Below are 15,414 nucleotides of genomic sequence, written 5' to 3'. Positions count from 1 at the left end.
TGCAATACAAAGTTCCGATTCCCATAGCTTAGCACGGACAGAACGGCGCCTAATGATACAATTAGATTTATCTCAAAAGCGTTTAAACATACTTGTAGTTGCGCAAGCTTGCGGTTGACACTTCTCTCGGCTGTTTACCGCACGCTAGAGCCCTGGCACATGGCTCAGTGTCGCTAGCGGGATCTAGTGAACGTCAGCTTGAGTAAGACACTTGGGGGTTCAGAAAGCGGGAGCGCGACCGAAGCGCTCGCCAGGCGCAATCCAATGTTCATCAGCCTCATAACCCCATGAACAAAAAACTTGGGGAAGCCTGTACGACAGTGACATGGCAAACGCTCGCGAACACGAGACTGACATGAGCTACTCAAGGCTTCAGTCACCCTTCTACAGTATGCCCAACTAGGACTCCCTGGGGTTTCATGCTAAACTCTGTACGAGCGTCTTAGGTGGATTAAAAGAATCCCATACAAGGCATATACAGGAATGATTCTGCGTCTCTGCTTGAGGAGGAACTGCGCATATTGTCGGATATTCATTCATCCAAAGAAGATACAGTTTTCAACCTCAAAGCCTCAAAACGTACAAGTAAAACCCACCTGTGCCCAGTACTCCATCCCTCTAAGACAATTTTTGTCCACTGGGCCGCTACCAATCGTCTATAAACTCGAATTGGGGATATAATAACGCGGATTGGAGTGTACAGTGCTCCACGAGTTACCCAAGTAGTGTATACCATCAGTGCGTAAACAAGGATTACAAACGGAGCTCAGGCCAAAAGTTACCAAGTTGCACACCAAGGACCTCCTAATCCTGCTGCAAAACCACTGTGCGTGCACCAAACAGCCCTGAATGACACGCTAAGCGTCGCACCGAAAAGTAAACAACATACCTACCCCATGGACTGCGGTTAACATGTTCGGCGCCGTCGATAGTAGGGTGCATTCAACAAGTTGTTCTTCTGCCTTCTACGTTCCACTCGGATGCATGAGTGGTGCCATTTTCTCGATCAATTACAGGATTTTCCATGGCTTGATAGGCGAGTACGGATATAGTTTGATTGAATGCTGGTCACCGGCCCTTCGCGGAAAGAAGCACGGCTAGCTGGACGTTTTGAGGTTGGGGAGCGGATCACTCAGTCTCGGAAAGATACAAGATACCACCCAATCTGCGACTGAATCCTGAGGCTTATTTTATCCGATAGGCGGGAAATCGAACTACTCTCGGATAACTAATGGACAGGAACACTCCGGGTAGCTCTTCCGTACACAACGAGCAGCACATTGCATTCAAACTGACCTTTCACGGAAGTCATCTCTTAAACACAATCGCATATGTTTACTCCTATTTCCAACCTTGCTGACTCTCAATCCTGTCCCTTTCTCTTATCAAAAGACTTCGAACTCCGAAATCCATTCCGAGTACTGTGAGAAGGTTTCTTCCCTATTGTTGTCAACGGAGGAAACTCCCCATACGAATCACACTTGTCTCAAAGAATTGCTGTAAGGTGGGATTGGGGTGGAGCTGCATGCACAAGTTTCACAGCCAACAATTCTCTGCCGCGCGGTCCCACATTTTGGCATTCGCTAGAAGTTTTCTAGAAGGGCGTGAATACGGTTCTAGTGGCTTTCCATGGGACTTCCACCGCTACTCCAAGTACTACCCTGGCCAGGTATCTCGAATGAAGGTGGCAGGTGTGGTATAATCCTTGTCGAATTAACATATCGAGAAAAGTACGATGACGTGTTTCTCAAGTAGCTATGCTTGTTCCAGTGCGGGATCTCAATATCCCTAACCGTTACAAGTGCTGGGTCGTTGGCGTTGCATCTACTCTGACCCAGGATACTGCCACAGAAGCTTTTTACCGAGCAGTTCTAAGCTTGATAATCGACAAGTAGTACGTTACGAAAGAGCCCATGTGCCTGATCCATGGTGATCTTCAGCTTGTCCTGGAGCGCATTGCGATACGAATGCTTCGAACACATTAACGTAGCTCAGCCCGCCTACGATACCTCCTACTAGCTCCCGTTCACCACAGTATTACTTATGCTCACACAAGGCCAGATACCACCACTGAACACCACAGTCCTTCGGTACCGGGCCAGGGAAGGGAAGGTGCTATCACTATCTACCCCACAGGATCGAGCGATGGTTGCTTTCGCTCTGCGCGAGTCCGTGTCTACAGTAGTTAGGTCAAGACTATATGGATGCCATCGAGATTTAGGGTTGAAATTCCTTCTTCGTGCCTTCCAAATGACTTCTTTGCAGCGGGGCTTGCATATCGAAGCGACCGAGGATGCATATGTGCTAGGGTAAAGCTGGACAGAAGGCATACTTCCCGGTTTGAATCCCTTCCTCGTGCCTTCTAGCAGCCTTCCAGAAGACTTCTCTGCAGTGGGGCATGCATGTCGACGCAACCTTAGATGTACGGTACATACAGGTGCTCGGATCAAGCTGGACACAAGTCAGAGGTTATGCGTGAATTCCTTCTTCGTGCCTTCTAGGAGCCTTCTAGGAACTTTCTTGCGGTGGAGCCTGCATATATTACACATCTTAGCATATCCTCAATCATGAAGCCACAACTTTCTCATCGGTTTGAAGCTCCGAGTGGGTTAGGGTTGGAAAATGTACCAGAATGAGACTCCCCTCTTCTGTCAACCCTGGTCTCTTTTCACTGTAACAGACGTCACCGGACAGCTGCATCGATCTCTCGAAGATAAGAATAGCAAGCACTGATGGAGCAAGGTTTATCCGCTTATCAATTTATTAGAGATATCAAACCGCTCAAGTTCACGCTAGCATCCTCTGGGACACTGCTTACGCGATTGTCTGTTCATAGTTACTCATGTGACAAAGGGAAAGGTCCTGAAGGGGCAGGCTTTGGACTTTGTTTCCTTCTATCACAATAGAATATTCAAGTGTCGAAAGGTGCAATCAAGATGTAAAGCCATCTTAAGATGTAACTGTCGTCCGTATAAAGTTTGTTTCTTCGCCACAGTGGTACCGTTCGCAGAACCACTGGGGACAACCACTAAGAGTACTTGGTAGTGATCGTCTTTCGGCTTAGACTGTTGTGGGAGATCAACAGGACAGCACGGGAGGCAAATCCATAATCAGATGTTGCCACAGTGCAAGTACGTATATCCTTTGCTCAATGAATACAATATATACATTTCGATGATATTGATTCTAAGTTTATATACTTGTATTTGGTTGAAAATAGAGTATATCGCGCCTGTATCATTTTAATGCAGGCCCGACGTGAGAATCTAATTATCAACCATTATAATATATAGCAATTTAGTGGGTTCGAAAATATCGTTTAAAATCCAAACAAAGCAGGTATTACATAACATCATACTCGAGAAACGTGATCTCTCGCGCTGTCAGCGAATTCACGTTGATATACTTTCTATCCTTTGGCCAATCAAATAGCACAAATCATAATACAAGAGTGACCTGCTACTTTTGCAGGTCTGGTTGGCCTACGTTTGACAGCCAGGATCTAACGCTAATTAGTTACGGTACATACGACTAATCCGTCCATGGAGTTATGCCATGTACGTTGAGTGATGGATGATATGGAACGTCGCCTGCGACATAGACCTACATGTGAATTACATAATGCAATAATATGCGATAACCCCATCTGGATTCCAAGTGGATTTGGGCATTACATAACCAGTCTTGCTTCCTATCTAATTGACTTCCACATTGCGCGATTGATCCACTGGTTGACACATGGTGAATTACAATATCGGGACCTACCGCGATATTACAATCTATAATCCACTTTGAAATATGCCTCAGCTACAATCTGATCAAGTGGGCCTTCGCAAACATAAATGCGAGACGAAAGCTAGTCGGCGTATCATTATAACTTAACTCAGCCGTTGAGCCACCAAATCCATCACCTTGAATCCACTCTATCCACTCTATCCACACTCAAGTTTGAGCCCTACAGTTTAGCATTGTAAAATCATTCGATTCTTCAGTATCAGTCTTGTCGCTTCTGGTACCGATTTCGGCGGTCCACTCTCTAGTCCCACGAGAGCCCTATGCGATTCTCCATAGGGCGACCCATCTCCATGTGATTGTTCGTTCCAGGCATAAACAGAGAGTGGATAGCCCCAAAGTAACGTGGACAAGCGGGCATCAGTCATCATATCTGTGGGGAGTTGGTGTCCCACAGGCAAACCATCGGAATGATACGCAGTGGTGAATGGTGATGCAAAGGTTCACTGATTCACTAGGCAACTCTAGCCGCACTCATATGACTCGATAAGGAATTTGAAAGAGACTTTTTCAATCCTCTTCGAAAGCCACGCGCAATTTCGGGTGACTGGTGTAAGTTCTTACAATTAAAAATAAATTCGAATGGGAACGCGCTTCTGAGATGCATGCGATACAAAAGAGATAGTTACTTATTTCGGACTGCAGAGGTCCGGGGGGAGAGGGGAGGGGGGATCTACGGAAATCACGAGCCCGTAATGGGCAGATTCAGGGTCCAGATCGAAGTGTACGAATATCCATCATGCCATCCACACTTCCATCCCTCCTTCCACTAATTATCCTTTGCCTCAATCCTTCCAAACGCCTCTTGTAAGCACTTGGGTGCTTACGAGGTGGGCGGAGAAATCGATCAGTACGCATGCACTGCGCGCGCCAATATTACTTGAGGCTTTTATGGCTGGGTGAGCCAAACCTGAGATGCGGCATGCAGGTTGGGACTTCAGGATCTATTTCTATCGTCGATTGAAGCGATATGCGCCACCGCATTCATTTTCGGTACAATTACGGTATTTGCCATGGTCAACAGTCACGACATGTCACGATGCCGGTTGAACCGGGTGCTATACTTGATCCGTTGCTGGCAGCTGCATCAGTCGAAATCCTTCTGTGTTCATTGTATCCAGGCCAAAATTGAGATGTTTCTTCTTAGCGCAATGTGAGGACGGCGGTTCTACCTGAAAGTATAGATGGAATGCCAGAAATACGAGGTCTCAAACTTCCTCCCAACTCGTGAGAAGTTTGTGCGAGCGCTACATAGAACTGGGGGCGGAAGGATGCCTCCGCGGAATCCACGATAGGCTTTGGTCTCGGACTCTCGACACCTGGGGGAAGGAGACGACGCTCACCGAGAAACAGCATTATCAGCCTAACCTATGGCGCTCCATCGCGCCATGAGGGTCAATTGCTTCCAATAGGGAATACTCCTGGAGTCCTGTATTCCTCTAATGCCGCGGCTCGCCTTCCGTATGGAGAGCCTGTGCAGGGCTCAAGTTTAGTGCATTCTATCCAAGAGACGGGTGACCAAATTCACAGGATGGCACCCCTCTCCTATCACAACATGGGAAATCAACCATATTCTCAGCTATGTGAATTTCTGAAGCATCTCGTTACGACCACCTTACTTCGCGCCTAATCTTAGCAAATTTCACCAAATTGCTGATGAATAGTCTATGTTACTAATAATGCTATCACTAGATCGATTCGCAGTTCTACAGATCGGAAAAATAGCGGGAGGCTTTGTCTTCATAAATTTATAGGGTTTCGGGGCAATGTACTTTTGGTTAGTAGCGAGGAACAATAAGTACCTATCGCGATAGACGTGTATGAGATCTCATTTGCCATTCTTAACATCCGCTCAGTCGGTAATCTACTGTCTCGGGACTAGTCACTTTACGGTGTTTCTCCAGGTGTTGTGAAAGGCCTGGGGCCAGCCGTCCTGATGTCAAGGAGTGGTAGTTAGCATGCGTGCTTGTTGTGTGGCCTTTATTCGCGGAAATGACCAAATTCCGCTTTAGGTGTGAGTACAGGCATATGGTGCGTGTCAAATAATAATGTAGATTTCAGCTCGAGTGATTCTCTCACAGGGTCAATAGCAAAGGCGGTGCTTTCACCAAATAGTAGTGGCTTGGTAGGCAAAAAGACCTGACAGATCATATTCGCTCTGTGTGAGAGGCTATCAAAAGGTAATTATCTCCTACCTTGACTCGAAAGCGGCAAATTGACTAGCATACTACGATTCAATTCGTTTTTCAATCGATAAGACTAAATTATTGCATCATCCTTCAAGTGAAGACTTCAGTATCGTGAGCGTGTGACGAGGCACAGTCGATGTGAATTCAATAACTACAGATATGACTTACGAACCGATTCTCTCTGAACAAAGACTTAGGTCAGAATTGCGGGAGATATTAGTGAGGCGAGCCAGCTTGACGTATAGTGTAATCTCAGGATTTCCTGCATTATCATCTTCAGTGTATTGTATCAAAGGCAAAGCCTATGTTCGTTGTTAAGTAAGAACAACTGAGAAGTCCTTCCGGAAGCATCCCTTGATATACCCTTCGAAAAAAATATTCAACTTGGTTCCTTTTCTTTCCTGTCGTGAGCTTGACGGATCTCCTGTGTTATCACGTTCATGGCAACACTAGAGAACGAACCTGACTTTCCATGTAAGACTTGACAACATTTACTCTAGGTTCCAGTAAATGGATCATAACAATTATACAACAAATTATGTATGTCAATCAAGATGGTGAAAATGGGTGGTGCTTGCGTGCAGATTGTGTACTTGTAGCTCTTCACCTCACGCGGCTCATATTTCCAACAACACTGCTAACTCAGACTCTACTGACTTTCTGGAGAGGAAGATAGTTTTTAAGTATTTGGAGACGTATCAGTGATGTTTCTATTGATGGAGGAATTATGCGAGAGTTGGAGCATTCTAAGACTGATAATAGATCAGGATATAGTTGTGTTGATTTATAGTTTAAATTACAATAAACTAGAAGTACAGCCTTTCCCCCGGAATCTATCGCGTAGGTAACTTACTGAAGAGAGTAATACAAATGAGAATAGTGTATTATCACTGTGGACCGTTATATACGCAAATTTGTATGGTCGAAACTATGGCGCATACTTTGTATTCAACTGTTGGAGATGCAAATCAGGGCCACACCTACATAACCCAACGAGAATGGCTTAACTTCTTTTCTATTAGACTGTGTAACCATTAAGTCTAGGTGCTGAGTGATTCCAGTAAACATGTGTGTAAAACATGCAGTGCTGATCAATATTCAGTCTGGCACATTTAGCTTCTGATCCTTCCCAGGATGCTGCGGTAAGGAACGCATTAGTTGAATACTGGTGCCAAACTGGGTGTTCATTCTATCCCTTCGCTGTGGGTACATTCTTTTATGACCAATTAAATATCCGGTCAGGGTTCCATCGGTAAGTACTACCGATGGAGATGGTTGGTTTATTTGAACTCAAACGCATCATGCACAAGGAATGGCAAGCTACAAGCAATTATAGTGTATGGCTCACCTCCAGTATGTCAGGCGGCTTGGAGAGCATTGCTACAATGACCAATTGGCTCTTTATTCGAAGTTGGAGCCGTGATTGTTGGTATCTGAGCGCTGCAATCTATCTAGATACTTGCTCCCGAGAATTCCACCGCATGGCAGGCGTATCTTCGCCATTTGACCTTGAAGTGACAACTGAGATGACATGAGTGGGAATAGTACATCCTCATTTCTAAGGATCAATTTCATTAACAAGAGTTAATGATCTTATCACGTATGATCAGACACTTGTGTAGCCAGCCTATAATCGTTGTCACAAAAGTCAAAGGCAACTCTTACATACTGTCAAACCTATACACCAGAAGGCGTCTCAAGGTAACGGATAATGTAATAACCATAGAGAACCCTTGCTATTTGACACGAATCGGGGCAGCTAGAACTATTCTCCGGAAGTTTGTTTGATATCGCAGACTCATGGTGCTTGGGCATTCTTCTCGCACATCATATTTAAATAGTACAACCCATTTAAAAGAAAACAATTTTATCCGATGAAACGCGCACTAATTCTTTAATGTGATAGCTATAACATTAGGAAAGAGTAACAGAAGATTCAGGCACAACAATATACATCCACTTCCGTTACACAGGAAGCCATTCTGCTTTGTTTAAGTGTTGTTCATAGTGAGCAAGGATATAGTAAATCCTTTGCTACATATTGTTTATCAATCGACAGACGACAACTGAACTGGTACATTGACTCGAATGACAATTGCCTCAAATTTTTGAAGACTATTCCTTGCTTTTATTGAAATTCAATAAATACACTACATAACGAACCAAAAAACACGAAACTAGTGGGTCTTAATCCTCCTTGATATCTAGGCATGCATCTACCTTCCTTACTTTAACAACCAAAGTCTTCTTATATAGATCTACGGAGGCTGATAAAACATCACGCGTCTTCACGATGGGCAAGGATGAGGGAAACTTATTGCTTTGCCTTTGGTTCCGATATGTAAGTGCTTCTTGTCCGATATCGAAACTACCTAAGTTCTAATAATGTCATATAGAGATTTTACGCCTTTTAGCAATGATTACGATAGGGCTATAGTCCTCGTCGAAAATAATAGACTCATCGAACAGACGGAGCGTATTCATCACTTATATATATATCATCATATCGGCTATAAGGGCAAATTCCCCGCGTGTGCCTTCTGCTCCCTGCGCCAATAAGGAGTTACCCACTTGGAAAATTATATGCTATTCATATACTACATGTTCTTATGCACCCACCTCCTCGATAACCTTCTTCAAATTATGTATGTCGTGGGCGAAGCGGCCGAGGAAGAGGCCGTCGACACCTTCTGAGATCTTTGCGAATGTACCTGGTCCAGCACTTCCGCCGTAGACGATTCTTGTGACACCGCTTCGGTTTGAAGCCAGCTTCCTCAGCTCTTTTGTGACATTGACGACATGATCGGGGTCGGCTGGCTGAGCAGCACCAATTGCCCAAACTGGTTCATATGCGAGGATAACCTCAACATCGTCCGGTACCGCTGCTAGTACAGAGGTTACCTGTGGTTTGCACTCTTCCACCGCTGCTCCCACTGCGGCTGACGCGATGCTGTGATGCGTTTTCTCTCCTATGCACACCAAGGGTATCAGGCCATTCCTGGCAGCGGCGCCTGCCTTCTTCGCAACCCATTCGTCCGTCTCGCCAAAGTGCGCTCTCCGCTCCGCATGGCCAATCTCTACAATCCTCGCGCCGGCCTGCGCTATCACTGTAGGAGAGACCTCGCCAGTGTACGCGCCCTTGTCTTCCCAGAAAGTGTCTTGTGCTCCAACCATGACGTGCGATGATTCGAGGATCCGGGCTGTTTCCATGAGTGTGACGAAGTCTGGGATGACGAAGAGATCTACGCGAGCATTCCAAGCATCGCCGTCGAGCTGGTGGACGCCGCGGACGTAGGAGAGGGTGTTTTGGAGGTCGAAGTACATCTTCAGACTTACGCCGACGATGCGGCGGGGTCGAGGAAGGGGAGGCATGGCGGAGACGTTGGGGGTATTTGGGATGAAAGAAGTGCGATGTGCCTGGATTAAGTGATTTCGCTTTCAAAGGGGGATTGAACTTATTTCTAATTCTCCCATGGTTGAACCTGAGCAGGTCCGAAGGACAATTGAGCACATGGGTGTTAAGAGAGGGTTGAACAAGACGTGGGCTGGGGATTACCACATGGGGGAAACCGGGGAACGGGTAAGTGAGCTTTGACGTACAGCCCGGGGGAAGCTCTTGGTATTTGGTAATTGTGTTCAATCATAGAATAAAAATAAACATATGGCTACATAAAACCTCTGTATGTTCATTTTGCTAACCATTGTATTCTCAGTGACATAGCATCTGCCATTACATATGTAAGGATACTTACATTCAGAGATTGCCGTTGATGTCACATGGAATATCTACCTATCCAGGGTCGAATTAAGTTGCATTACTGGAACAAAGTAGCGTACCATGACGTATGAAAACCCATCTTTCAATGTCAGTCCCAGTGTTCGATTGGTTTACTTCATTCAATCTAGGTTTGAATTCGAAGTGTAGGCCCTTTTCCTGCCCACCGGTGCCACCAACTCGTACAAACAGATTTCTTCTTGGCGGGGCGTTCCGATTGTGCTCCGAACCACCGACCACCACAAAAACCTTTCTCCGCAAAACAGTCAGTCCTCCGCCCCAAACAACAGACTACCTGTCCAATCCTTCCGGAGAGATCTTTCTACCTAATTGCCACATACACTCACACTTACATTTTTACCACTGCGGTACATGCAGCGACAGCTCGCGGATCGCTGGGCCCGCAAACGCTACTTTGGATAGTCGGCAGCGGTGACATTCTTGCAGAACGCGGGGTGCTGCGGTGAGCTGTTAAAACATCCTGGTAAACCCCCTTGTCTCCCCTCGATTTTTACGACTCTCAATATTCTATTCCTTTCTTCTCCTCTGAATTCGTGGGAGAAGTGGGTGTGCATTTGCTAATCTCTTCTAGAAACGTTGCGACGTACCGATTCTCCTTTTGCCTGAACCTCTTTCTTTATTCCTTTCATACACCTGCCATTCATCATGCACATCTCCCAGAAACTTTTACAGGCCAGGGCGGAAGGAAAACCCACGTTTTCCTTTGAATTCTTCCCCCCGAAGACTGCCCAGGTATGTTCCCCGTCTTCTCTTCCGTATGGTTGTAGCTAACAAGTTTGCCTAGGGTGTACAAAACCTCTACGACCGCATGGACCGCATGCATGGCCTTGGTCCTCAATTCATCGACGTTACATGGGGCGCAGGCGGCCGCCTATCCCACCTCACCTGCGAAATGGTCAAAGTAGCCCAGTCTGTATACGGCCTCGAAACATGCATGCACCTTACATGCACCGACATGGAACGCTCGAAGCTCGATGAAGCCCTGAAAGAGGCCTACAACTCCGGCTGTACCAACATTTTGGCCTTGCGTGGAGATCCACCTCGAGAGAAGGAGAAGTGGGAGGCTACTGCTGGTGGCTTTCGTTATGCCAAGGACCTCGTCAAGTACATCCGAGACAAGTACGGCAACCACTTCGACATTGGCGTGGCAGGTTACTCTGAGGGCAGTGAGGATAACGCGGATGTCGATTTACTGATCGACCATTTGAAAGAGAAGGTTGATGCCGGTGCTACTTTCATCGTCACCCAGATGTTCTACGATACGGACATTTTCCTTTCCTGGGTCGAAAAAGTACGTGCGAAGGGTATCGATATTCCGATCATTCCGGGTATCATGCCTATTCACACATATGCTGCCTTCCTGCGTAGAGCCAATTGGACCAAGTGCAATGTACCTGACGAATGGACGAAGGCGCTGGAGCCTGTCAAGAACGACGATGTGGAGGTTCGTGAAGTTGGAAAAGATCTGGTCGCTGATATGTGTCGGAGATTGATCAATGCGGGAATTACACACTTGCACTTCTACACCATGAATCTTGCCCAGGCGACGCGCATGGTCCTCGAAGAGCTGGAAATCCTTCCCGATGTTGAAAGCCCACTCGAGAAGCCACTACCCTGGAGACCATCTCTTGGTCTCAACCGTCGCGACGAAAACGTACGACCCATCTTCTGGCGCAATCGCAATCGCTCCTACGTTGCTCGCACTCAAGATTGGGACGAATTCCCCAATGGCCGTTGGGGTGACGCGAGGTCTCCTGCTTTTGGTGAGCTTGACTCCTATGGCATTGGTTTGAAGGGAACAAACGAGCAAAACATCAAACTCTGGGGTACCCCAGCATCAATCAAGGACATATCGGATCTGTTCGTCCGCTATATGAGTGGTGACCTCGAATCTCTGCCTTGGAGTGAACAAGCTATCTCGAAAGAGGCTGAGAGTATCGAACAAGACCTCATCAAGCTGAACCGACGAGGTTTCCTTACCATCAATTCGCAGCCTGCAGTTGACGGAGCCAAGTCATCCGATTCTGTCTTTGGTTGGGGACCGCGAAATGGTTATGTGTACCAGAAGGCTTACCTCGAAGTACTTGTGTCCCCAGAACATATTGCCGAGGTCATCACAAGGATTGAGCGTGATCCAGATATGACCTACTACGCGGTAAACAAGGAGGGCGATCTAAAGACCAATGCGCCTGGCGATGGCCCGAATGCTGTCACCTGGGGTGTCTTCCCCGGAAAGGAGATTGTACAGCCAACCATTGTTGAAACTGTCAGTTTCCTCGCATGGAAAGATGAGTTCTATCGACTTGGACAGGACTGGGCGAACTGCCACTCATCAGTGAGCCCTGCTCGATATGTTATTGAGGATCTCATGGATACGTGGTGGTTGATCAACATTGGTGAGTTCGACGCAATTAACCTCAAGATTTCATTTCTGACAGATGCGCTCTAGTGAATAACGATTTCCATGTCAAGCATGGAATTTTCCCGCTCTTCGACGGTCTCCAGGTACAAGATATGGAGAAGCCACTCCACCCAGTCGGCCACACTAACAGCGACTCCGGATCAAATGGAGTCAGCAACGGCACCTCTGCCCAGGATGGCGAGAAATCGATCCTGGGGAACGCTGTTGATGCTGCACGATCCGCACTCCAGAACGGCCTTAACCTCGCGAATTAGGAAACATCGCCATACACGCTCTTGCAATTCAACATAGAAGACCGAGCCTTCTGGCACCCCATATTTGGTAAAGAACATTACAAATATATCTCGGGGCGGCTTTCTACTCTCAACAGTACCTTCTCTTCCCATCATCTCAGGATCTCCTTCCACGGCGTTTTTTCTTTTCCTTTTAAAGGGTTTGGGCATAAAAGCTTGTCTAATTGCATGTGAGAGGCGTCTATTCAACCTGACGACCATAATGATACGACGGCAGGTAACAGAAAAAAAACGGACATACAATTGGCGGACATAATTCATCATGATACCCGACCGATACCCTCAACGGTGTCGGTCATGTCTCTCTTACTTCAAGAGCATTCTTACTGCAAACGAAAGCAATAAATATATTCTTAAGGCTGTGGTAGTATATGCCATCTGCTTCCATTGGTAGAACCAGTGTCTTTGCTCGAATTCTCAAAAGTGATGGTGCGCTGCAATTCCGCGCCCCCACCCCAGATTGGTTACGTCACCCAGTATTCCTCACGTTCTCTAATCGTGCATCGGAAATGTCCCAACTAACCTCGGTGCATCGATATTTCGTACTCAAGCTTACCTCGATAAATAGCTGATGCCTCCAATTCCACGTTTGTGGCACTGTCCTTTGAATAGCAGAGCATTATTTCCCCGCAGATGTCCCAAACAGCTCACGTACATCAGCAGACGTCGGCATACCTTGTTTAATCCGATCTCAAGCACGACCCGGTTACCATTCTTGGAACTTAATACATCAAATAGAGTTACCTACAGGTCAAAGAGCATACACAGCATGACGGAGTCGACGAATCACCCGCTTTCAGGGTTATGGCAACCCACTCAGCTACAGAAGCTTTACTATGGCAGCGGGTCCGTCAAGGGTCACCTGGCCCAAAGCCTGCCTACTCCTAATTCTAAAGCATTCATCATCACTGGCAACTCACTTGCGACCAAGACACAGCTTGTGAAGGACGTCGAATCATTACTAGGATCCAAGCACGCTGGCACATTCTCCAAGATTGGTGAGCATGCACCCGTGGCCCAACTGGACGAAGCGACGAAGATAGTCGAGGGGGACTCGAGCGTGGACACCGTTGTGAGCATTGGCGGAGGCAGCCCGATCGATTCCGCAAAAGCTATAAGCTATCGGCTGCATGAGCAGACAGGGAAGTGGTTGTACCACATCGCCATACCGACAACGCTAAGCGCGAGCGAGTGCACCATGATGGCTGGTTACACGGAGTCGAATGGCGTGAAGACAGGTGTCCGTGGCAAGGAATTGGTCCCGCACGTCGTGATATACGATTCCAAGTTCGCGCTCGAGACCCCTCAGAGGCTGTGGACGAGCACGGGGATGAGAGCGCTAGACCATGCAATCGAGCTGCTATATCACCCAACGGCGACGGAAGCACCTGCCAGGTGGTTGACCCTACAATCTGCAGCCAGTCTATTTGAGAACCTTCCAAAGTATAAAGCGGATCCGAGGGACGAAGACACTATCACCAAGCTTCAACTCGCAGCGTTCGCGAGCTTGGGCTTCCTTGGGACCAACATCAAAGGCGGATTAGGTTTGAGCCATGCATTGGGATACGCGCTCGGGTCGCCGTACGGGATCCCCCACGGTATCACCTCTTGTCTTACGCTCGGGCATGTTGTCAAGCTCAAGGCCGAGGATCCAGCGGCTGCGGAACAGGTCGCACGTTTATTACCTTTCCTCGGCGAGAGCAGGAGTCGAGACGATAGGAAGGATGCAGTGAATGTTGGAGAGAGGATACTAAAGCTAGTCAAGGATCTCGGGCTAGACCAAGATCTGAGGAACTATAAGGTTGGTCAGGATCAGATCCCCGTGATCACCAAGAGGGCGACCGGACAGGAAGAAGGCAACCTGTACAACGCTGTGGAGACGCTTGTGAAGGGGTTGTTCTGACTTCCCCGTGGCGTCCTCTGATAGAGAACCCCACCCAGGCATTTAACTCTCTAGGTTTTCTAGAGTGGGTCGCTCATCATCTGGCGCCATGATTCGAATCGAAGGACCAAATTTGTAGATATGTTGCGTCGTGCGTATAGCACTATCTCTATCTATTCTGCTTTGCTTCCTGACTGAGCAATCAAGCGTGCATCGGGCCGCAATGCTGTACTACGTTCTTCTTCTCTATGTCTGTTGATTGCCCGAGCGGGTGTAAGAGGCCTACGTCAATCTAGCACGGGATCGTACGAGCAAAGCAAACACAGGAGCACAGCAGAAGTAGCAGAGCTGAAGCGCGTGAGGCTCAATGCAAGGCGATCATGCTACTCGTACCACGGTGGATACAAACAATATCGCTCACTGCAGAAGCAGCGTCTCCATTGATAACCCAGCGTGTGATTCATGGATGTAATGACAGCTTCTCGAGTGACGTGATATCTTTGAAACTCTAAAGCGTTTCCTGTGGTTACATGGCAGCAATATGGGGGCATTCAGGGCCACAGTCGAGTATGTACTCAGTTCTCCGTAGCTTGCATGCAGATGCTCTTTGAGGAGACATGAGCTATTACCGAAACGGTTAGAGAGGAAGCTGCCCCGCGCGGGATGCGGTCCGGAGGGATCCACAGGAGCTGATTGCATTCACATTCGACGGCTCTAACAGTACAACGATGCGATGTTTGTATAGCTTGATGCTGTTTGTTTCAATGAATATCGTCAATGCGGCTGATTATGATGATGTTGAAGATAATGAAAATCAGTAATGCGGGGGTGTGTGCGGAGAGGGTCCATGGCGGGCAAGGCTAAGTCATGGGATCATATATCTATCTAACATCATGGAGCTCGCCATTCATCTCGACCTCACAAACCTACCCCTTCATCACTATCATACCCTATTTCCTTGCTTCTGTTCCTTACAGCTTGAACATTACTTCAATACTTCGCCTGCACTTTGTAGGGCTACCATCGAGTCAACTAGCTAG

At 47.3% G+C, this 15,414-nt stretch overlaps 3 protein-coding genes across 3 annotated transcripts; 2 read left to right on the top strand and 1 right to left on the bottom strand.

The window, feature by feature from the left end:
* Positions 1-8,297: 8,297 nt before the first annotated feature.
* Positions 8,298-9,516, bottom strand: BU24DRAFT_418922 (Triosephosphate isomerase). The gene has a single exon (XM_033527088.1). The coding sequence runs from the start codon at positions 9,351-9,353 to the stop codon at positions 8,589-8,591; it is 765 nt and encodes a 254-aa protein (XP_033387665.1). The 5' UTR covers positions 9,354-9,516; the 3' UTR covers positions 8,298-8,588.
* A 509-nt stretch (positions 9,517-10,025) lies between these two features.
* BU24DRAFT_418921 (methylenetetrahydrofolate reduct) lies at positions 10,026-12,881 on the top strand. Its single transcript, XM_033527087.1, has 4 exons — positions 10,026-10,240; positions 10,349-10,509; positions 10,562-12,173; positions 12,227-12,881. Exons 2-4 carry the CDS (start codon positions 10,423-10,425, stop codon positions 12,451-12,453), a joined length of 1,926 nt encoding a protein of 641 aa, XP_033387664.1. The 5' UTR covers positions 10,026-10,240; positions 10,349-10,422; the 3' UTR covers positions 12,454-12,881.
* Positions 12,882-13,261: 380 nt separating this feature from the next.
* Positions 13,262-14,395, top strand: BU24DRAFT_431178 (Dehydroquinate synthase-like protein; the record flags this gene model as incomplete). Its single annotated transcript, XM_033529854.1, has 1 exon — positions 13,262-14,395. The coding sequence occupies one exon, from the start codon at positions 13,262-13,264 to the stop codon at positions 14,393-14,395; it is 1,134 nt and encodes a 377-aa protein (XP_033387663.1).
* Positions 14,396-15,414: the final 1,019 nt, after the last annotated feature.

The sequence above is a fragment of the Aaosphaeria arxii genome, assembly GCF_010015735.1.
Source record: "Aaosphaeria arxii CBS 175.79 unplaced genomic scaffold BU24scaffold_2, whole genome shotgun sequence".
Classification (NCBI taxonomy): Eukaryota; Fungi; Ascomycota; class Dothideomycetes; order Pleosporales; genus Aaosphaeria; species Aaosphaeria arxii.
The sequence above is the reverse complement of the archived record's forward strand: the minus strand, read 5'-3'. Positions and strand labels throughout refer to the sequence as shown.

What these genes read in the sequence shown, in the direction of transcription:
- BU24DRAFT_418922 (XM_033527088.1), bottom strand. Translation starts at nt 9,353, where the DNA reads ATGCCTCCCCTTCCTCGACCCCGCCGCATCGTCGGCGTAAGTCTGAAG.
- BU24DRAFT_418921 (XM_033527087.1), top strand. Translation starts at nt 10,423, where the DNA reads ATGCACATCTCCCAGAAACTTTTACAGGCCAGGGCGGAAGGAAAACCC. An exon ending in TCCCCCCGAAGACTGCCCAG is followed by an intron (nt 10,510 to 10,561) that starts GTATGTTCCCCG and finishes AAGTTTGCCTAG; the next exon opens with GGTGTACAAAACCTCTACGA. An exon ending in GTGGTGGTTGATCAACATTG is followed by an intron (nt 12,174 to 12,226) that starts GTGAGTTCGACG and finishes GATGCGCTCTAG; the next exon opens with TGAATAACGATTTCCATGTC.